Genomic DNA, 24,634 nt, shown 5'->3' with positions numbered 1-24,634 from the left:
AATTATATATATTTAGTATATATTTGTGTTTATGTGCTAGAGTAGTAGGTATCCAACAGGTTTTCAGCAGTGGAAGAAGAAAGTTTTTTTGTTACTGAATTAGTTAACTCGGGATCTAAACTGAGTAACAGGCCCTAAACATAGATTCATTATAGATAACTTGAAAAGTATGGTGATCAAATTTCAGCTTTTAGATCTCTGTTTATATCAAAAGCATTACTGCTGAGAGCGTTTACTTGAATTTAAGGTATAGAATTAAAATATATATAATCACCTATTTTTAATTTTAATAAATCTTTAATGGCAGTGTATTACACACTTGAGCCTAAGGAAGTGGTTTTACTTTAAAGTATGTTATTCAACCTATCGATAAATGTGTTTGCTTAGTTTTCAGTAAGGAGAAGCAGAAGCTAGTTGTTATTGGATGTATTTTTTCCCAAAAGGGAAATAGTGATTGAGAGTTAAAGCAAATTTTATTTCTGTGCTTTATCCTCCAAAGCTGTTGGAATGTTAACTCTCTTATAGTAGTTATAGAGAATTGGTACAAATGCTAAAAATCTCAGAGCTTTTCTTTGACATTAGGTGAGAGCTCCACCTTGTGATCTTTGAGCATATTTCTTAAAAATTAATAACCTACATACAGTAGGCCAGAAATGGTGTGGTGAGTTTGATTATTAAACTTATACTTTTATTTGAGCATTATGTATTCTTACAGTTTGGGGATTCCCAACTTAGGTCAAATGGCATTAAGTACATTTAAAGACCTTGTTTGTGAATTTTTTAATGAAAATCTTTGGGGGAAGCAAATTGTATTTATGTATAGCTGTAGACATTTAAAATAAAAAGGGAAAAATTCGAAGTTCTTCCTGCAGATAAAGTTTATATTCTTGAAGAAAAAAAACCGCAGACCAATGCTAACATATCCATCATTCCCCCTACCTCTTTAAATTACACAACAACTTTAATATATATAATTTTTTTGAGCTATGAAGAACTGTTTTGGTGGCAAATTGGTTATTTAGAGCATGATTACAGTAGTAAAAACTCAAGATACATGGAATTTAATATTATGTTTAATAATAGGTTGCATTAGAGGAAGGTGCCTTTTCCTAGAAATATATTTTCACATTTACTGTTACAGGTAGTTCCATAAGGGCAAGGATCATTGCTCTCCTGTTCACTACTGTATGTCCAGTGCCCACTGCTGCATTTGGCACATGGTAGATACTTTTACTTGGTTGGATGGATTTTTAATATTTAGAAACTTTTAAAAACAGGTGTTTCACTGGGATAGGGAGTTGGCTAGTTTAATAATTTTTTCTAAACCTATCAGACCCTGGCATGATATTTCTTTTTAAAATACAGACACCTTGTCTGGGAGACTCACATCTTTATAAATTCTATTTTTCTTTTGTGTTTTCTTTGGTTTCTAATTACCAAGTACATGTTAGTATAGCCGTACTTTGAGAAAAATAAGTTGACCTGGCAAGACTTCTTGTACACTAGAAATTAATTCTGTGCTATTTAGAGGAATGTAGTATATCATACAGTACCTGTTTTATTTAGTGCTCTCTGCTTTTCAGAGCTGATTCATTCTTTATGTCCTTTAGTAGAATACATTTATGAACTATCTTTAAAGTCTGCTTAAAAACTGTATATTTAAGGAATGCATCAAGTTTGGTTTTATAAAATGCTTAGAGAGAGAGGGGAGGGGACAGGTAGGCAGACAGACACAGCAAGCTCTTTATTTCCATCTTGCCATCTAGATGACCTGATGTGTTGGTTAGAACTTATTATCTCTGTACCTCTCCAGCTCACTTAAAAAAACAAAATTGTTCTCTTTTTAAAAAACAGTTTTCTTTTTTAAATTAGTTGGGATTTTTAGGAGGCTAGAGTGTATCCTACATGTGATGATGGCAAGTCTCAGAACTCTGATATACTACTTAGATAATTCCTTAGGTTACAATAAAAAAAAAAACAAATTAACAATTAGTGGTCTTGGAGGGGAACAATCCTGGGACCATGATTTAGTGTGAGAAGACTATACTAACAGTGATATCTAAATAAATATTTTACAATATGAGTATTCTTCAGAAAAAAAGAAACTCAAAGTGGTGGTATAGACAACCCTTGATTAGGGCTTAATTTGTATATTATTGATTCTTGTTTCTCCTCTTCATTATTTTGCTATTCATAGTAGCTTAATTAGAGTGAGCAAGGAAATGCAGTGTTTTGAACTTTTGTATGTTAATTATATTAAAAAATTTTTTAAAAATTATATATTAGTAGCCATTTATGATGTTTTTTCAAGATTTAAACTTAATGGAAAAATTGAATGATCAGTTTCTTGTATAAAGTTTACTCTGCTGGAAGAGATCATTAGAAGTTCATCACTATGTGATATTTGAATATTTATTATTAATTGGATATGTTTAGTCTTTAGGTGGCCACCAAGTATGAGATTTGCTTGGAAATAAAAGCATAAAATTTTAAAAGAAAGTTATACATAAGATTCAGAGCTTCAAACCCAGTCTGTTTTCTCTTTTTTGTTATAGATTTGTCATTTGCTTTTAGGTCACTCTCTTGTTTAGGAACTGCATCTTCCTATGGCCAAACTTACTTTGGTCACAAATGGCATTCATCTGTTGTCCATATGACATTATTGGTATTTAAATTGATTATAAGTTCCTTGAGGGAATGGATCAGAGCTAACATTTTTTCCCCTTTCCTGTTCAACGCAGATGGTGTTATCATGAAGTGTAGTTATTTATTAATAAGCCACGCTTTTGGACCGTATGTTTCTTCTATGGTAGAAGAACCTGTTTTTAAAGTATTTTAAAATTATATCTTAGATTTTTTTTATTAGCTCCTTTTAACTATACTGTACATCATAAGCAGAAAGCTATAGAATTTTCAGGCGTCTTGTATTATGGTTTAAACTTGTCATAAAGATTTTAGGATGAGTAAAAGTCTCATTCTGTTCCTAGTTAGGGTATCTGTCTTTTTAAGCAAGGCTGGAGAATCATAACAAATTAAAAAAAATAATTGTAGTAGAAGCTTCTTTCTTTGTATTTGTTGTTACTGTCGTGGGGCTACAACAGTTGTAACAAATCCGTATCTAGAAAAAGCAGAAATCCTTATTTACTAAAACACATTAGCAGACACTTGGAAATTTAGTTTTGGGGTAGATATCCTTCCCAATATTTTTGGCGTGTTTATAATAAATATGGCGTTCTCCCCGCCCCCCGCCCCCTGTCCCTTTTAAAGGAATTGTTTGTCTTAGAAGAAAGAAGCAAACCATCATTTTACCCACGTAAATATATGAATATATTTCTGACATTGGGGCGTCCCAGAAGATGATAAAGAAATGATAGCAGCTCCAGAAATACCAACTGATTTTAATCTACTTCAGTAAGTATATTATGATAATCTCTAAATACTCATTTTTTCCACAAAATGGGAACTGTATTAACTTCAGTTAAAGTTACTTCTGCTTGAGAAGATATAATGTTTCAGTATAAAATAGCATGCATACTTGGAAATAGTTTATATCAATGCTTACTGAGTTCTGTAACAGTAATTCCATGCCTTTTTTTGTAGTATATTTTATAATTTAGATCCTGGAAAATTTATTATTTTTGCTGTTCAGTTCTTTGAGTCCATACTTGGTTTTACAATAGCAACTGTTTTGAAGGGAGTGTCATGAAATTCTTAAAATGTTAAGTGTTCTCATTAGTAAGGAATATATACCATGCAATACTATTTAGGATGTAATGTCAGATTTCTGTTTAAAATCAAATGACAGGCTAAAACAAATGTAGGAGGGTAGGACATGCTTTCCTTTTTTTTTTTAACCCCCCAGAAACAAATTATATGCTAATTGGTCCATAAAGTGACTTCAGCATAGCTATTTTCTTTACCCTTGTCTTAAAAGCTACTGTACTCCTTATTGAGCTTTTATTCTCATTACTCTTTGGTGTTTTGATGTAGGAAAGAATTTGAGCTGCTATATGCAGCAGTGGTTTTCATACTAAGCTCCAGTTTCATGAGGTACCTAAGTGAAGAGTGGACCTTTAAACTGCTCGTGGACCCCCATTCACTTTATGCACACATATACCACATATTAGGGTCTTTATAAGACTTGATTTAAAAACAGAGTCTGGTTGCTAAAAATTTTGAAAACAGCAGATATCCTTGTACATAATGGTGGCCAGTGTCTGCTTTTGATGTTTTATAGATTTTCATTTTTTAAATAATTTTATTATTTTCAGAGTGTTAAGGGTCTGTTGGGATATTGCCAATATTTCAAAGTATGATTTTTAATGTGATTTTAATCCCAGTTTATATTGACTCTACTTTCAGATTCTTGAGGAAAATTTCTTGTTTTTGTTTGAGGGAGGATATGGGATAGTCTGAGAAAAAAAATAATTTTTGGTTTGACTACTATAAAATTATCTTATGAAATTTCTCAAATACATTAATACAGTAGAGGTAATTTAAAAGGTTTGCGTTATAAGCTAGACTGTTGACCATTAGAATATCTCGAGTAATTAGAGCCTGAAATAGGATAATGGATAAGAGGGAATCGATGTTGTGGAGGTAGAATAGACAGTATTTGATTGGGTATGTGAGGTGGGGGCAGGGTAAAGAGAAAGGAGTGGAAGATTCAGTCGTGTGATGGATGGCTCATGAAGTTTCCAGCCACTAAAAGGTGAACCCAGTATACCCCATAAACATATTAGCATATGTTAATTTCACCTAGGATAGGTTTTTGTTGTTCTTTTGATCTTAAAAACAGAAGGAAGCATTAGAGAAAGACAGACTCACAAGAATATTTCTTCTCTGGTTGGGGATATTTTAGACTCTTATTACCCCATTTACTCACTTCAGTTTTCTTCAGAAGGTTTTCCAGTTAGTAATTAAGCCTCTAGTGGCTCATTCTTTTAGTTGGGATAGCCTGGAGATGAGGATTAAGAATGTAATTGAGCCTTTGATTACTCTTTGGCCATCAGAATATTGGCAAAGACTAGTGATTGCAGACTTACAGCATTTACTGAGCTCTCTAAGAGAGCTAGTGTCCCACAGATATCTTGGGGAAGAAAGAAGATTACTTACACACCAAGATGTTTAAAACCATTTTCAAAAATTTTTTTGCAAAGCCATATAGGCATGTGGGAAGATTATTGATGACAACAGTATTCTTAAGATGTAAGAGGCATGAGTTTCAAGGTTAATATTAAGTAGTCATTCAGTTTTGAGTGCATTAACTATGGGAAATGGTGTTTATTACAGGCTCTTTTCCTCGCAACATTATAGGACATAGTTAGGATTGCCACTATCTTCAATTCATTGTTTAAATAACTTTGTAGGTAAGTGCTATAAATAGTAATTTTTTCCCCCTGCTAGCATCTTAACCATTATTTTAGATTTATAAAGTATTCCTAACTCACAGCCTCTGGACAACTGGTTATTATAACAATAAAAATGGAAATAGAAGAAATCTAGTTAGAGAAGACTAGCTTTAGAAAGATAGTCTTTCACTTTGATTCTATTTATTTTAAACAAAACTGACAATAGTTTTACACATTTAAAATGGTAAAACCTTTATCTTTTATGTGTGTTGTTCAGTTCTAAAATCCATTGTGACCCAAATATTGATACTGGGTATGCCTTGCCTTAAGCATTTAAGTGTGGGTCTGTTACTACTATTTAGATAGATAGACCCATGTTTACATATATAGGAAGCATCACACATGTGTATTTAAATTGGTTTACTTCCATTTTGCCTTAGAAAAATCCAGATTATACAAAGCACCCCTCCTACTCCAAAATGAGGGACAGTTTCTTAGAACTATAAATCTATATTTTAGAGATTAAAGAGACTTCAGAGATTTCATTCTTTCCTGCATAAACATTGTTTGTAGATGAGAAGATTGAGTGGTTGTCAGTTGTCCAAGATCACAGTTTCCTAGTACCGTATTAATTAGAACCAGTTTTCTTGACTATAGCTCAACAGCTTTTTGCTTCATGAAGGATTTTGATCAATTAGCACACTTCCCTACCCTGTTGATTTAGTTTGTAAAAATGTTTTACGTATATTCTTTCAGAAATACATGTTTTGTATAGTTACACTTAGATTATGAATATTTTTGTGTTATATAGGAAAGGTCATAAGATCCTTAATATTGCTAAAATTCCCTAATAAAGATTATCTCATACCTAGTGCTAAAATACAGTTTTACCTGAACACCATGGTCTTTGAATCAGAAAATGAAACCAGCCATTCCAGTAGAACACCACGTTTCCTAGAGTTAAAAGTTTGAGAGCCCCTGGTTTTGTTTTTATGCTTTGGTTAAAAATTAACAAAATAAAAACATGCTTAGACATTTGTGTTTTAGATTAATGTTTTTGTGTTATATAATTTTAAATGTTTGGTAATATGCTACGATATGTTGCTTTGGGAAAGCATCTTAATTACATTTAATGCTAATATAGTTTTGTAATGAGTTAACCAAGCCTTTCTTTTAGAAAATATGGCAAAATTTAGAAACTCCATCTACATTTCTAAGGAAGATTTTAAATAATTGCTTATCTTTTTGTCATAGGGAGTCAGAAACACATTTTTCTTCTGACACAGATTTTGAAGACATTGAAGGAAAAAACCAAAAGCAAGGCAAAGGAAAAGTATGTATAGAATATGTGTCTTTATTTTGGTTCTTACGGTCATAAATATACATATATGAATAAATATAATTATATACTATATATAGTTGTTTTAGTTATGTCTCAGATGTTGTTGTCTTTTAAAAATGCTTTTTTCCCCTGACTGGTATGGCAAGCCTTTGAACACTTCTACTACTATAAAGTTGAAATTAATACGTCATTGTTTCTAGTAGTTTATTTTATAAAGCATAGTATGCTAAGCAAAATGTGGTACTCTGTTGGCTTTATTTTTATTTGTACATGAGTAGTCCAATGTAAAGCAAATCAGTAAATTTCTTATTCTAAAGTACCCTAAAAATGTAACCTACAAGCGTTTAAGTCTAATGGGTTACTGTTGACAGTGACTCTTTATAAGTAATGTCAAGGATAAAAACTAACAAAGTTCTGAGTCAATAGAATGCAAGTTTAGAGTATGAGTGGGTAGCCTGAGAGGTGTGGGTAACTTAGTGAATGGTTAAATCATTTTGCTATTTTGGAAAGTACATTTGACTCCGTGCATGTGTAAATACATTGTGCAAAAGATGACTTGCTTTTGTTCAGCATTTTCTTTGCCAAAATGAATTTTGGATTTATATTTTCTCATGACACATTTACTTTTTTTTTTCTCTTTTTTTTTTTTGATGATTCTCTTATTTTTATTGGGGTATAGTTGTTTTACAATGTTGTGTTAGTTTCTACTGTACAGCGAAGTGGAGTTCCCTGTGTATACAGCAGGTTCTTAGTAGTTATCTGTTTTATACATATGTGTATATATGTCAATCCACATTTACTTTTAAAAAGTCTAAATAATGCAGAAATGTACAATGAGCAAAGTAAAAATTTCCCATTTTAAATATGTAAACATTTTTGATGAACATACACATGTATATATACACCTGTATATAAAAATGCACATAGAATTTTACTTAAATGGAATCATACTGTGCAAACTGTTTCATTTGCTTTTAAAACTTAATGACATGTTGTCAGCAGCTTTCCTATCAGTGAATTTTTCCTGTCTGTAATTTTTAATGGTGTCATAGGATCCCATTTTATGTATGGAACATAATTTATTTAACTAGTCCTTGGAATATCTTTTTAGAGTGCACATAATCCATGTGTTTCATAATTTCGTATGCATTCTTAGTCCCTTAAAAAGTGGCGGAGGGGAGAGAATGTGAATGAATACAAATGTTAACTCATGACTATCCAAAGACAGCCATAATTCTAGTGGGTAGTATATGCTTATTCATTAGAAAACCACTTTTCCTTGTTCTGCAGTCATCTTTCAAAACCGAAACTCTGCTTTTGGCTTTAATTTGCAAGCTGGGATAAGACTTATAGTGGCATCTGAATAGAGTAGCCACTGTTGTGAGTGAGGTATTAGGCATCAGATCAATGATTTATTATAACAATAATAATGTTTTGACCCTATACTATGTATGTTCCATGCAGTGTGCTAATAATTTTACATGTTATCTAATTTAATATTTGAACAGCCCTGTAGATTAGAAAACTTAATTTTTATAGATAGGAAACTGAGGTCTAGAGAAGCTTAGTCATTAAGGATTTGAGCCCACATCTGTTGAAAGGTGGTATACTCTTAATCCACTATAGTATACTACCTCATAGTCTTTTTTTAAAAATAAATTTTATTTATTTATTTTTGGCTGTGTTGGGTCTTCATTGCTGTGCATGGACTTTCTCCAGTTGCGGCGAGCATGGGCTACTCTTTGTTGTGGTGCACGGGCATCGCAGTGGTTTCTCTTGTTGCAGAGCACGGGCTCTAGGCACGTGGCCTTCAGTAGTTGTGGCTCTTGGGCTCAGTAGTTGTGGCTTGTGGGCTCTAGAGTGCAGGCTCAGTAGTTGTGGTGCACGGGCTTAGTTGCTCCGCAGCATATGGGATCTTCCTGGACCAGGGATTGAACCCGTGTCCCCTGCATTGGCAGGCGGATTCTTAGCCACTGCGCCACCAGGGAAGCCCCTGAAGTAGTTCCTAAGAGTAGGGTGGTTTTAGATTCTTGAAGAAGGAGAAAAGACCCTTTATGGAACAAAGTATAGAAACATACAGACTGTCAGTGGAAGTAAATTTGTAGATCTGGCTATAGATCAGGGATCTGCAAACTATGGCCTGTTTTTGTACTGCCCACGAGTTAAGAATGGTATTTACAGTTTTAAAGGATAGTGAAAATAAAGAATATGTGACAGAGACAGTATGTGGCCTGCAGAGCCTTAAAATATTTACTATCTGGTACTTTACAGAAAGTTTGCTGACTGTTGCTCTAGATCATAGAAATGGGTAGACCTAAAAGAGACCCTCGAAATCATCTATTCTAACCTGTAAAGATATTGATACAACTCTGGCATTTTAGAAATGAGGACTCTGAGTTGGGGAATGACTTTTTTTTAATAATAAGGTATAAATGCTGTTGGAGGTGTTTTATATCTGAGGCATGTAGGCAGCCTATTCACTGATTTATGAAGTCCCTCCACCCAATGTTAACTTTCTTATAAAGGGGCTTCATTTCCATAGTGTTCGTTAATTGAACTTTCATGATAAATAAGTGTTGGAGGGAAGGCCCAGAACAAGAAAGAGGTTGATATACCTATTCATACTGTTTAGAATTCCTTTGTCAATGCACTGCAGTGATTTATAAGACTAACAATAGACATCAAGTTAAAATGTTGAACTCATTACGAGTTACTTATTTCATAGAGTTTTGTTATTCTTGCTGCCCACTACAGTCTGCACCCTAAAGCACAATCCTATGAAGTAGGCACTTTTGTTTTTTTTTTTACTTTTATCCTCATTTTACAAGTTAGAAAATCTCTCTGAAGCACAGTGTGGTTAAGTAACTTGCCCAAGATCACTCAGCTAACAGGAATAGAAATTTGGGACTTAGGCAGTCTGTCAGTCTACAGAGACTGTGCTCCTAACTGCAGTGTCACATGAGGTATATGGTAGTATAAGTTTAAAAAATTGATACCACAAAGAGCCTGTCACAACCATATCATTTTATTATGACGCATGTGTATGGCAGTCCCCTTTAGGTCAGGTTTAAGTGTTTTATAATTATGCACGCTATCAGCTGCTCCTGCTGTAGCTTTATTTTGAACTCTCAAGGATAAGGATATAACTTAAGCAACTTGTATTTTTATGCAGACTTGTAAAAAAGGCAAAAAAGGCCCAGGAGAAAAGGGCAAAGGTGGAAATGGAGGAGGAAAACCTCCTTCTGGTCCAAACCGAATGAATGGTCATCACCAGCAGAATGGAGTGGAAAACATGATGTTGTTTGAAGTTGTTAAAATGGGCAAGAGTGCTATGCAGGTAATGTTTATTGTGTTCTTCCTGGTTCATTTGTACATTTTGAACTTAAGTGAATTATATAAAATATATCCCTGATTTTTCTAATTGTGTTTAAAAATTTTTTAATACTGCGTATTAGAAAAAAGCAACAAACTAGTCAGAAAACAAGGGATCTGTCTATTCAGACATAAGACCTTTAAGCTGTGTCTTGAGTCATTTTCTGCTGCATTATTTTCTTTTAATGGCATATAATAAAAAATATGTCAAAAAATATGCTGATGTAAACCCTGACTGTGACATTTCAATTTCCTTTGAGTTTATATAGTGGCTGTTAAAACATGAAGTTCTTTGCACATACAGAATTCTTGGCTGAGTGACCTAATGTAATCACTGTCCACTTTAGTGAATTCTTTTGATCACTGTTGTCTATTACAAATTTTATTACTTGTGCTGTTTCTTACCAGAGGAGTACAGAGTTGGAGTCATATTCATGTTAAATCATCCTAAATTTGTTTCTTCATAATTTTATGACAGTAGAAGCATTTCAGCTTTACACTGGAGGCTAAACCCATATGGTTTTTAAAAATTGAATCAACACTATACTCAATATACACGCTTAATGAAATTATTATTTAATTTATAAAAGCTATAGGGAATAGTTTTTTTCCTTCATGGAATTAACTTTCATCTACAAAAGGTGCACATGGATGGTTTAGGGAAGGCTAGTCATTAAACTTTGTTATTAATGAATAACTGAAATGTAAATCTTGATTATAAATATGCATTTATCTAAATATGTATGGTTTTGTAAATAAATTTTAAAATATCAATTGGAACTAATAAGGCACAGTTTTTACACGTAAAATGAAAAAGAATTGTTAGCTTTTGAACTATCACCAATTGTATAGTGCAACGTATTTTCTTAAATTCGAATTCACTGTCACTTATCCATATATGGTTAGCTTTCATAGGGTTGTGATTAGGATGTGGATTTTATTTCTTGTTTAATGTTTTAAATGATTATTTTGTGTACACATTTGAAAGAAATAATGTCTTATTATATTACTGTGCTATGGTTTATTTAGTCATTTCCTAATTTAAAAAATTATCCTCCTCTCTGGTTACCATTTTGGGTTAATTTTATTGAAGGGATAAATTATCTCTGTTAAATTGTATACCATTTCATTACTTTCCTTTTTATATTTATATTATACTTTTCTCTATAATATTTTGTTCTAAGCGGTTAAATGCATTATTTTTTTTCTAATATCTTATCATTTTTGTTAACATCAGAAATCTCAACTTATATCCGCAGCTAATTAGGCTATTCTATTTTTGTCTAGTCTGTAGGGTTTTTTTTTTTTTAACTTTTTGGCTCATCAGAATTTTTTAATAGAAAATGTGAGGGCTTAGCTTTATATTTCTTTTTGTTAATGGTATCTCAGTGTTTAAAGAGTGAACATTTTTCTTATTTTTGTGTTGCTTATGGTTTGTCATATGTTAAGATTGTACCTCTATGCCATTTGTTTTTCTATTTCTAAGTGTGATTTCCCGCTTAAAAGCAGTATATCCACAGTATCTCTCCATTGATTTCCCTGAATCATCTCTCCACCTCCAGTTTGTTTTGTGTACTCCCACTTGTGTTATCTTTCTAACACCAAATTTGATCAAGGAAGTCTCCTGTTTACAAACTTCTAAGAGTTCTTCCTTATCTAAAAGTTCCAGCCCAGATTTCCTTATGGCATACTTGCTGTTCTCTAGCTGCCATATGTTCTCTGCCCCTAGACCTTTCTTTTTGTTTTTCTTACTGCCTGGAATAGTCTTATTTTTCTCCCTTCCATATCACAGGATTGACTAATTCAAATGTCACTCTTTTTTGGGGAAACATTTTTGGACTCTTATCTCCTTCTCCCCTTGAATGTATTTCTTATTCTTCTCTTTCCAGTATAGCACTTAGTATATTGTATTATAGTTATGCACATGTCTGTATTTGCTTCTAGATTGTTAATTCCTTGATTGGGGACTGTGTATTACTCATTTTTTTGTATCCCCAGGATATCCCTATTTCGGTGATTATGAGTGAGAGTGAATAAGTACAAGACTCACTGTTGGTTTTAAAATAGTTCTTAAATTTTAAGAAAGAAGAAATCATGCATGTGCCCCTAGTTCTATTAGATAATAGATGTTGAATTTTATTGAATGAGTTTTTAGTATATTATTTGATGATTAAAAATTTTAAATATATTTCATTGTGATAGCTTATATTAGTTTTACTATTTGTATTTTATTTGTATTTATTACAGCAGCCTTATGTAAACTCTAGTATAAACTCTTCTTGATCTTCAAGAATAACTTTTTGATGTGATGTGATTTTTTTGTAAGATTTCATTAAATATTTTTGTATCTTTATTGATGAGAATAGCCCTTGTTCTAGTTATCTATTGCTGCATAACAAACCACCCCAAACTCAGTGATGTAAAAGAACAACCATTTTATTATGCTTAGTGATTCTGTGGATCTAGAATTCAGACAGAGGTAAATAGGGATGTCTCTTCTGTGCTTCCATCCATGATGGCTGGGGTCTTAGCTGAGATAGCTTGAATGCCTGGAGGTGACAAAAGCAGTTATGGACTATAATAATCTGGAGACTTCTTTATTCATGTTTGGTACCTAGTCAGTAGTGATTTGAAGGCTGGGCTCAGCTGGAACTGTTACCTGGAGTACCTACAAATGGTCCTTCCACGTGGCTTTGGCTTCTTACAGTATGGCTTCTGAGTTTGGAGAGACTATCCTGAGAGGAAGTATCTAGTTCTGTAGTGCTGCAAGAACCCAATGCAGAAGTTGAATAGCCTTCTATGACCTAATCTTGGAAGCATCATTTCTGCTGCACTCTGTTCTGGAGAAGGGGACATAGACCTCACTTCTTTTTGGGGAGCAATGTCAAACAACTTGGGGCCATGTTTTAAAACTCCCATATCACATAATATATTCTCTTGATACTGCCCATATCATATTTGGGGATCATCTTAGAAACATTTCTTTCATAAATTGAGTTGGTTCACATACACAAGCTGCTATAAAATATAGAAAAGGACTGAAATCTAGAAATTAAGCAACATTTTAGAATATGTCCAGTAAATCTCTATGAGCCAGGTTATTCTTAAATAATATTTTCTTTTTCTTTCCTTTTTCATGTGATCATATTATCTTTTTTGTACATCAAATTGTACATATTTTATTCATTCAGTTCATACCCAAATTCCGTATTTATTGGTATATAACTTAAAACATTTTCCCTCCTGACTTTTCATTTTTTATATTAGCTGTAATTTATCATCTTAATTTTTAAAATTTTGTTTATTTAAAAATTTTTTTATCTGTTTTGTGGTTTCCTCTTTTGTCCATGAAGGAATAAAGTGCTGCTTTTATTTTTTAGTTCTGTTTTTTAAAAAATTGCTATATTGAAATATACTTCACAAACCATAAAATTCACCCTTTTAAAGTGTAAATTCAATGAATTTTAGTATTGGTACATTCACAGAGTTGTGCAGCCATCACCACAATCTAATTTTAGAATTTTTTCAATACCCCAGAAAGAAACCTCGTGCCCATTAGCAGTCACTTTCTCCTCACCTGCCCCCAAGTCTAGGCAACCATGAATCTACTTTCTATAAATTTGCCTATTCTGGACATTTCATATAAACGAGGTCATATAAATATATGGTCATTTTTGAGTGGCTTCTTTGACTTAGCGTGTTTTTAAGGTTCATCCATGGTGTGGCATGTATTATAACTTCATTCTTTTTTATTGCCAAATAACATTCCATTGTATGGATATGCCATGCTTTATTTATCCATTCATCCCTTGATGTATCTGTGGTTTGTTTCCACTTTTTGGCTGTTGTGAATAATGCTGTTATGAGTATTATTGTACAAATTTTTGTTTGGACATACGTTTTCATTTCTCTTGGGTAATAAATACCTAGGAGTTGAGTTCCAGGGTCATTTAATTCTTTAGCTTTTTGAGGAGCTGCCAAACTGTTTTTACAAAGTGGCAGCACCATTTTACTTTTTTACGATCAGTGTTTTAGCATTCCATTTCTCCAAATTCTTGCCAGCATTTATTATTGTCTGTACTTTTTATTATAGCCATCTTAGTGGGAGTGAAGTGGTATCTTATTGTGGTTTTGATTTCCATTTCCTTTGTGGCCAGTTACACTGAGCATCTTTGCATGTGCTAAGGGCCATTTGTATATCTTCTGTATAGAACTGTCTATCCCGATCCTTTGCCTATATTTTTAATTGGGTTATTTGGCTTTTTAAAATTATTGAATTGTAGTTCTTTATATTTTCTGGGCACAAGTTCCGTATCAGATATATGATTTGCAAATATTTTCTCCCATTCTGTGGGTTGTCTTTTCACTTCCTTGATGGAGTCCTTTCAAGAATAAAGTCTTAATTTTGAATAAGTCAAATTTATTTTTTCTTTTGTCTCTTGTGCTTTTGGTCTAATATATAAGAAGGGTTTGCCTAACTCAATGGTTATGAAGATTTACTTCTGTGTTTCATAGGTTTAACTCTTACGTTTAGGTATTTGATTGTGTATGATGTGAGAGAGGGTCCAGCTTCATTCTTTTGCATACAGATATCCAGTTGTCCCAGCACCATTTGTTGAAAAGACTAGTCTTTTGCTATTGAATTGGGTTGGCATCCTTGTCAAAAATCAAATGACCATCAATCTAAGGGTTTATTACTGGACTCTCAGTTTTATTCCATTAATCTACGTATCTGTCCTTATGCCAGTACTCTACTGTCTTGATTACTGTAGCTTTGTAGTAGGCTTTAATATCATGAAGTGTGAGTCCTTCAACTTTGTTCTTTTTTCAAGACTGTTGACTATTCTGGATACCTTGCATTACCCTAAGAATTTTAGGATCAACTTTTCAATTTCTGCTAAGAAGCCAGCTGGGATTTTGATAGGGGTTGCATTGAGTCTGTAGCTCAATTTGGAGGGTACTGTCATCTAACAATATTAAGTCTCCAGATCCATGAACTATCCTACTTTCTTTTGATGCTCATTTCTTATTAATATGGGACTATTAGTGCTCATTACAATATTTTAGTCAAATATCAGTATTTTCTAAGGTATCTATAATATCTATATAGATATCTATATAGATATCACTATATAGTGATATCTATAATATCACTAAGAAATTTCAGTTTATAGAATTGGGTCCCATATTTAGTTTTTAGATTCCTTTTAATGCAAAAATGAGGAAGATGGATCATTTATGTACAATCAGGTGATTAATTTACTGAATTTGATTCCATTTTATTGTTTAAATTTAACTTTAAATTTTAGTATACAAGTGTATGTATTTATTGAAATAATGTGATACCACTTAATGTTGAATCTTAACGACTTTAATCTGACTTAATTAACTCTTAGAACGTTAGAAAAAGCTAATGGTTCTTTTCCCCCTCTGCTGTAGTCGGTGGTAGATGATTGGATAGAGTCATACAAGCATGACCGAGATATAGCACTTCTTGACCTCATCAACTTTTTTATTCAGTGTTCAGGCTGTAAAGGTAAGATATTTATTTTGGAAGCAGAATGTTCTCAAATGTTCTCTTCTTTTTTGTTTCACCTAAAGATTATTAGCACTTCATGTGGAAACTAATGCCACGATACTGAGTTATTTGCATTATAACCATACAAAATGTATGTAAGGAAAAAAGAGCAAAGAACAAAGAGAGAAAGTCTGTTGAGACTGTTATATTCATATGTGAAAGTTAACTAAAAACTTGGCAATTTATAATTGTTATGTTACTTTATTAGATATATTTCCCACTTTCAGCATCTGGTTTTAGGAGCAAAGAAATGGATTAAGAATGGAGGAGGAAGATAATGAAGAGATACAGGTTCAAGTGGCAGGGAATTGTAGAGTGTAGGGAGTTAAAAAGTGCCCTGAATAACAGTAAGTAAGTAAGTAAGTAGGTAAGTAAGTAACTAAGTAAGTAAGTAAACTAAGGAATTGGTGACATTTACAGGTTTTTTTCCCTAAAAGGTAGAGAAACTGGAGTGGGGAGCGGGGTCTTTTTTAAAGTGTTTATACTTTATTTTAAAAGATTTTGAAGTAAGAGTAGGGAAAATATAAAATGTCTTCCCTGAGACAAAAACATGTAGTACACACATTTGGCCAGGGAGACAAAATTGTGTAAGTTGGGGAGTCAATACATCCTGATCTGGATCAGTAAATGAGTTAGTCAAGATCATGGGCAGGTTCTGATTTATTCTGTGTCTCCCTAATACTTGGCCCATCCTTGAAATTCTAGAAGATGCACAGGCTAATAAATGTTACAGAGTTTTCCAAGGGTATTACATTTTTTTAATGAAAATGGCACCAAAAACATGGGCATTAGAAGTTAGGAGGAGGGAAGATTGCCTAAAAGTAGATCTAAAGAATTAAGGTGCTAAAGAATGACTGATTTAATAAACAAATCTGAAAAGAGATCCCAGAAAACAATTTACTTATGTCTACTCCTTTAATTCTACAAAACGTCTTTAAACATCCTGTCATTGGAATTGGAAAACAAGTAACATTTTAAGAACTGATGCATTTTATGAGGTCGATCACAACTTTCAGTGCAGTCTACATATTAAATGTTATATATGTGAGGCCTGATAGACAAATTTATTAACTTATTGGGTCTATGGTCTTCATAATGCCATTAATATGGCCATTTTTTAGAAATTTTAATGTCTTTAGAGTGCAGAGTTGCCTAGTTTACTTCTTAGCTAAAGGTAGCTGTAAATCAGTATTAGAAAATTCTACTGAATCTGCTCAGAGGAAGTGTTGTAGTAATGACAGTATGATGAACCAGATTAACTCTTTAGAAAATGAGATATGTTGATATTATTTTTTTTTGTCTATGTCCATCCCATCTTTCTGGAGTAGAAGGGTACAAGTACCTGTTTGTGGTGTTATGTAATCAAGGGCAATGTCCTTTCTCCTTAAATTCTTTGAAAATGGAAGGTTGATTGCAGAACAAGTGAACAGGTGCCAGAAATAATTTAATGATTTGAAATTCTAATTTTTATATTCAGTCTTACCTATTATACCATAGTTTGATCAGTTTTAGTTTCCTAACTAGACTTCTGAATTGCAGTTTTAAAACAAAGCCGTAGTCAGAGCATTTCCCTTTATCAGATACATTCCTTTTCTGGCATCACTGTATTTATAAATCAGGAGCTTGCCCATTAAACATTTGGACATACCTTGTCACAAACAAGGTTGTGAAAATTTTTAAAAATTGAAGGTGTTGAAAACTTAGGTAGATTTAAACACTGCTATAATATTTATTTTAGAAGCAAGGAAGCTCCATAAAGAGGAATTTACCATGTAATCAAAGTTAAGGTCATTAAGTACTTACAAAACATACTCAAAAATATTTTGGTAGAATTCTTTTATAAATGAATTAGAAACATGCTTAAGTGTATACAGTGTACCTTTTCCTGTGGATTTAGGACTGTTATTATGAGCATCAGTTATTTTACTGTAGTTATGCCTTCTGAAGTATTGAGGTATGTGGAGAGATGTTTGGCCCTACACTGAATGGCTCCAGACTGCTCTGTGGTTGGTGATTCTGTGGCCAGTTGTTTCCTTCTTTCTTTCCTGGTCAGCTGTCACTTTTCAGTTTACCAGTTTTTAAAGCAGTCTTGCTTCATGTCCCCCACACTTTTAAGGCAGTGGGAGCTGGCCTGATGTCCTGATGGCTCCTTTATACCTGCCTCAGGAGTTATTATATGCATGGAGCTTGTGACAGCTATTTTGTTTTCTGCTTATATTTGGGTTTATGGCTGTTATATGGTCTATGAGATGAGAGGAGGAGCTTTAGAAGTTTGTCAAAATGTATGCAATATGTTTACTTTGAGATTTATTTATATATAAATGCTTATTTCGTAGAAATTATTTCAGGGATTGAGTTACTTGTCCTTCTCTAGCACTGCTACATTTACAGTACCTGGGTATAAAGTATGAAAAGGTTCTGGAGATACATCCATGGCTCTAGATATAAATTAAAAACCTCTCAAAAGGTTTTTGAGAATGTGCTTCTTTAGGCAGGGAAATCATGCTTTCTTTCAAATTTGTTAATATTTTTAAACAATCATTTGGTTTTTTAATGTGGTAAGTAAGGGCTCTTTCACAGTACCAGTAGAAATTGATCTCACCTGGGGCTGGGCAGCAAGATGTAGACTAATAATCTCATACAAATTATTTAACTTCTCTTTGCCTTAGCATCGGTTTCCTCATCTGTAAAGCCAGGATTATAGTACCTCCTATATAGGCTTGTTGCCAGGGCTGAAGTGGCTGGTGCATACGCGGCTCAATGGATGTTAGTTCCTATTCTACTCCTGCTGGTTTTGTTACGCTACTGGAAGGTCTTCAGATTGCATGCCCATAGAGAAGGGAGCTCACATAGCAGTTGTTCTTTTCAGATTTGGGGTTGGAAAGAGAGTATGATGTTCTATTGTTGTTTTTAAATTTATATGCACACACACATGTGCATGCATATATAAAATAGAGCTTGGTCAATTGAAATATATCTAACTTTTATAATAAATCTCATATTCCTGTACCAAGACATTCTTTTATTTTTAAATTAAAAAAATTTTTTTGTTTGGCTGTGCCGTGCTGCATGTAGGATCTTAGTTCCCCAACCAGGGATCGAACCTGTGCCCTCTGCATTGAGAGTGTGGAGTCCTAACCACTGGACTGCCAGGGAAGCCCCAAGACATTCTTTTAGATGTTACTATATTTATGGTATTCATAGTGATTAGACTGGCAAAGAATAAATAATCTAGCATTAGAAATGTGGTTTAGGAAATTCACTTTTTACATTTTTTCTTTTTTAAAAAAATATCTGACACTCCATCAGTGGAAATTCATGTATGACTTCTTCTTGCATTGTCTCCTACTCATAACTTTTTCCTAGAAACCCCTTTTTTGATATTTGACCTATACCTGGCTAACTTTTACTACCTTTTTTTTTTTGAAATACAGTTGATTTACAGTGTTAATTTGAGGTGTACAGCAAAGTGATACAGTTATACTACTTGTAATGTGCATCCTTTCTCCTCGCCTCTTCCATACTCCTTTAAAACTCTAAATGTCCTTATAAGAAACACCTACTTATCCAGATCTTTTTTTTCTTTTTTTGTCTGAGCTATAGTCTTTCTTGGGTTTTCAACTCATTTGGGCATTTATTATGTACTAACTTTAATACTTTATTTTTCCCTTTCTCTCTGCTCCCCGCCCCCCCCCCCCCCGTTATTCTTTGTTTAAACTTACAACTAGATTACAGGCTTCTGGATGAGCAGGAACTACAGCTTACTACTTATGTTTATTTGAAGCCCTTTGAGGGGATGATGGGATGTAGTTGCCTTACATATTGTTGTACTTAATAAAGAAACCTGGCTAAAGTGAAGTCTACCTATTACTCTTTCCCTTATTTTCTTCAGGTTCATCCTCAAGGTTTTAAATGTTACCCTGGATGCTGCCTCATGCTTGACGACATATGCTTTATATTAAAGGGTCTTAGTCATTCTATGCATGAGTAAAGTTAAGTCAAGTAGAAATGGCTAAGGCTGATTGTGCTAGGAAAAAAAGATACCTGTCAGAAGTGTGGGGCTGTTTTCTTGTATATGTTGATAATGGCATTTGTGCTTTATAGGGTTGAGTAACATGGTAAAGATCAAGTGCTATTGAAGTACACCTTATTGTGCGATTGTAGACATTTTAGTGTTAGAGATGGACTTAGAAGTTATTTTTTAAATTTACCATTAACTTCTTACACTTGCACATTTCAGGTGTTGTCACAGCAGAAATGTTTAGACATATGCAGAACTCTGAAATAATTCGAAAAATGACTGAAGAGTTTGATGAGGTAAGTTATTACCCTAAATGTTATGATAATTTTATGCATCTTGATCTTGATTTACTCTTCAGAGTATTAAATTCTGAATATTAGTGTTGTGGATAAGAGCTTTGGCAGTAGAAATCCAATCAAATGATGGCCATGTGACCTTGGGCAAGTTGTCTTAGCATCAGTTTCATCATCTGTAAAATGGAGCTAAAAATATTTATAAGGCTGTTATGAAAATTGAATGCAGTAGTGTTTGAAAAATTCCTTAGCATTTTACAATGCCTGGCATATAGTAAGAACTTAATAAATGGTAGCAGTTTTTATTTGTCAAAAAATTAAAATTTCAAGTAAGAATAAAATTTAAGTGCCTGTAAACATACCTTATGTTTATAGAATGTTGTAGAAGGAAGATTAGATAAATACTTGGGGAACCAGGTACAAGCTTAGGCAAAGGAAAATACATACATACATATATATGTATAAAATTGTTTAAAGTCTTATTTATGTTTCAAATATGAGTAGTAAGAACAATACAAATCCATAATAAGTAGTAGCTTAGACTTTAGTTGATCCTTTATCACGGTGATGTCTTTGAAGTATTGTTGCCAATAAAGACATATTTAGATTTACTATAATATAAACTCCTTCAGGACAGGGATTTTTGTTTGTTTTGTTCACAGCTGTATTCCAGCACCAGTAGTTTTACTCTTTAAAGCTTTTCACCATGAATTTTCAAGTAGAAAGCCTTGTCTCATTTGAGTTTTATTTGATGTTTTTTTGGTTTTTTTTTGCTTACTCAGATGAAGGAGCTTTCAACTATCATTCTAAAAGATAGACAAGAGTTGTTAAAATGGCTTTGATGATCACTAAGTGCTATTAATCAGTCTCTAATTGAGATATAATTATGAGGAATGGTATTATTTTAACTTTCTGATATTAAATGTTTTAGTGAGAACTTTCTTTCTTCTAAACAGCTATTTGAAACAAGAATCCTGAAATAAGATTTGAAAATATCAGCAAACCAAGTTGCTAACAGCAATTAAGATGACACTTTTCAATATAGCACTAAATGAGCCAATCAGAAAATGTGGAAGAAAACCTTTTTGTGGAGTATTAGGACCTTATTCTCAGATGAGACATAGTTCAACTTGTTTATGGCATGACTTAAAATTTTAAAAAATGTATGGCTCTAATGACAAAATTTAATTGTTAAAAATTTTACTAAATCATACTGATAAAATGACCGTAAGTTTCTAGGACATTCTTGTCAGAGACTCTTACTTTTAGAGGTTCTGTGTAGTATTGATCTCTGTTTTTATCTTTATGACTTGCTTGTTTTTAATGATTTATGGAGGACGTCAGTGTATCTTCATTGGTGAATGCCCCATCTTATACATAGGAGTACTTGAGTACCTGTCTTTCCAGGTCATTCTAGGTACATTTCCATTTTTTAAAAAAATATCTCATTGTTTACATCTGCTGACTATTTGATGTCCTGAAGCTAATGAAAACATACATTGTAATCCTTCGATTATTTATAACTCATACATCAATCCATTAGACTGGCTGAGAATGTGATTTCATCATTTTGAATCCATTAAAACATATAACTTTGGTTTGATGTTGGTTTGGTTTTGTTTTAAAGAAATTTAGTAACCGTATCTTTGCTTATCAGAATAATGTTTTGTTTGATGGGAGAGGCTTTTTATTTTGGTATGTAATTGGTATATGTTTTCATTGGTTAGAGTGAATTCAGAATATCCATTTTGTTTTTTTAAAAGATTTATTATTTATGTATTTATTTATTTAGGGCTGCATTGGGTCTTAGTTGCAGCATGTGGGATCTTTGTTGAGGCACGTGGGATATTAATTTGCGGCTCACGGGCTTCTCTTTAGTTGTGGAGCGTGGATTCCAGAGTACGTGGGCTCTGTAGTTTGTGGCATGCGGGCTCTCTAGTTGAGGCGCGAGTTCAGTAGTTGTGGCTCATGGGCTTAGTTTGCCCCGTGGCATATGGTATCCCAGTTCCCTGTCTAGGGATCGAACCTGTGTCCCCTGCATATTGTAAGGCGGATTCTTTACCACTGGACTACTGGGGAAGTCCCATCCATTTTGATCTTAAATAAAAGAGATGTGTTCAAAGGTACCTCTACCTTTGCATATTATTCTCCTGCCTACTTTGAGGATTTATTATAGAAGAAAGATGAGATAAAGGAGTTTTTCTTTAAAAAATAAATTTGTTTATTTATATTTTATTTTCGGCCGCATTGGGTCTTCATTGCTGCGCACAGGCTTTCTCTAGTTGCGGCAAGCGGGGGCTACTCTTCGTTGCGGTGCGCGGGTTTCATTGCGGTGGCTTCTCTTGTTGCAGAGCATGGGCTCCAGGCGTGTGGACTTAAGTAGTTGTGGCACGTGGGCTCAGTAGTCGTGGTTTGCGGGCTCCAGAGCACAGGCTCAGTAGTTGTGGCGCACGGGCTTAGTTGCTCCGTGGCATGTGAGATCTTCTCGGACCAGGGCTCGAACCTGTGTCCCCTGCATTGGCAGCCGGATTCTTAACCACTGCACCACCAGGGAGGTCCGATAAAGGAGTCTTTTCAAGCTTCTGCCTAGGGTATTTGAAAAAAAAAAGTAAAAGTTTATTAAGTCATGTGTTTTAAATGAAATTGCTGTTTAAAATTTCTGTTTTAGGATAGTGGAGATTATCCACTTACCATGGCTGGTCCTCAGTGGAAGAAGTTCAAATCCAGTTTCTGTGAATTCATTGGCGTATTAGTACGGCAGTGTCAATATAGTATCATATATGATGAGTACATGATGGATACGGTCATTTCACTTCTTACAGGATTGTCTGACTCACAAGTCAGAGCATTTCGACACACAAGCACCCTGGCAGGTCAGTATTTAGAAATATTTTCTGTGCATTTTCTTAGGTTAGAGATGAAAATGATTTTCATTAAAAGAAATGAAATAATGGTGACAAATTAATTTTATTTATTAAGTAGCCCCTAAGAGGACACTCTCCCCTCTCCTTCAACCCTCACGAATTACTGGGAATGGAGTGATATCTTCAGTTTTGATTTTCTGAAGGCATAATTAATTTTCTTGTGGTAAACCTACTTGTTTCCTATCCACCTCTTCTCCCTTTCTATGGCATAGTGATCTGTTGGGTTCTTGAAATATGTTTTATCAAGGAAGGTATTGACAGCAAATTTGGGGAACAGTCATTTTGGATATGTAATTCTAAATGACTTTTATGCATAGTCTCTGCTAGCATAGTCCCTCCTGGTATGATGGTCACTATAGGATGATGCTTATTTAATCACACCACAAAAAGTTGATTTTTCTTACGCTTCTGAGTAACTTTAGGCTGAGTCAGATTCTTTGCTCTTTAAATTTTAATGAAATGAGTTACATTTTTAAGGCTCACATGATTAATTCTAGAACAGTGGTTTTTAGTGTTGATGTTGATAAAATGTTCTGGTTTCTCTTTTGTGCTGAAAGTACTATTATTGAATATGTGCTTTTTGGTTTGAGTTTGAATAAATCAACTAGGCATTAATTGTTACTATAGTATTCTAAGCCTTAATGATAGAATATTTTGATTTCTACAAAAATGTTTCTTTCTCTAAGTGTGGGGATGTTTTTTCCTTTAGAGTATTTCCCCAGAGAATTAAAGCTATGATTAAAGATGTACTTCTGCTCAGCCCTCCATTTAAAAAAAAATAAAATGCATACAGTCAACCTGTAGGTTTTGCTTTTAGATTTGAGGTCACAAAATATGAATGTGATCTTGCTCTGTGAATTTAGGTAGCTTTGATGTTAAGAACTTGAACAGTTAAAGTAAATTAAAGCATATATGATGGGGTAAGGTGGGTAATTTTAGATCAGAATGACAAACTGGTTTGCTGAAGGTGTGGAATAGCTCAGAAGATTGGAAATCTCTTTTAAAGAGAGCCAATAGCCACAAATTAAGGTTTAGTTTTGTGGTGTTCTATCACGCAGTGAACCAGGTGTGAGACATAGTCTGGACTAAGCTATATTAAGCATAAAGTGTTCAGATATTTCAATTAATAAGTTTGAAATCACAGGCAGTGAGTCTTGTCTTAGTAGCAAGAGTTCAGTAACAGAAGGTAGAGATCTGGAGGAACTCTGATAAAAAGCACTTTATTGAGTGATATTTTACTCTTTGTACTTTTGACTTTTTATCTAGATCTGTCCTTCATAATCGCACCATTGTCTTTATGATGATATGTAATAGAGTAAAATTAAAGGAAATCAAGTACTGATAAAACTGTTCAACATTTCTACACACTGTACTTTGATAAAAAGCACTTAAGTTCCCTCCCCCTTTGGTTACTGGATAGCTAAATGACTGCTGTATGAATCAAAATTTATTTAGAAGGTGAATCGTGGTCTCTGGAAAAGGTCATTGTAGGAGACATATATATCATAGTATAGTGGGATTTGAGCATAGTCTAGAGTCAGATTACCTAGTTTTGAATCTTGGTTTAACTATGTATATGAACTGTGTAGTCTGAGGCAGATTTCTTAATCTCCCTGAGCTTCAGGTTCTTCATGAATGAAATGAGGATAATACTTAACTTTGAGGGCTGTTGTAAGGATTAGGAGTTAATCCATGAAAAGTATTTAGCATAGGTAACTGACATATAGTAAGTATTCAATACACATTAGCTGTT

General features: G+C 33.6%; 1 protein-coding gene across 3 annotated transcripts in view; it reads left to right on the top strand.

The window, feature by feature from the left end:
• The window catches only part of STAG2 (STAG2 cohesin complex component), a 115,945-nt gene that overhangs the window by 37,616 nt on the left and 53,695 nt on the right, over positions 1-24,634 (top strand). For all 3 annotated transcript variants that reach the window (XM_060138738.1, XM_060138736.1, XM_060138737.1), the window contains 6 exons: positions 3,268-3,411; positions 6,606-6,684; positions 9,866-10,030; positions 15,505-15,601; positions 19,884-19,960; positions 22,626-22,830. In XM_060138738.1, coding sequence (XP_059994721.1) covers positions 3,368-3,411; positions 6,606-6,684; positions 9,866-10,030; positions 15,505-15,601; positions 19,884-19,960; positions 22,626-22,830 — 667 coding nt within the window. In that variant the 5' untranslated portion in view covers positions 3,268-3,367. The remainder of the gene's footprint in view (positions 1-3,267; positions 3,412-6,605; positions 6,685-9,865; positions 10,031-15,504; positions 15,602-19,883; positions 19,961-22,625; positions 22,831-24,634) is intronic.

The sequence above is a fragment of the Lagenorhynchus albirostris genome, chromosome X (assembly GCF_949774975.1).
Source record: "Lagenorhynchus albirostris chromosome X, mLagAlb1.1, whole genome shotgun sequence".
Lineage (NCBI taxonomy): Eukaryota > Metazoa > Chordata > Mammalia > Artiodactyla > Delphinidae > Lagenorhynchus > Lagenorhynchus albirostris.
This window is presented reverse-complemented; position numbering and strand designations above follow the sequence as displayed.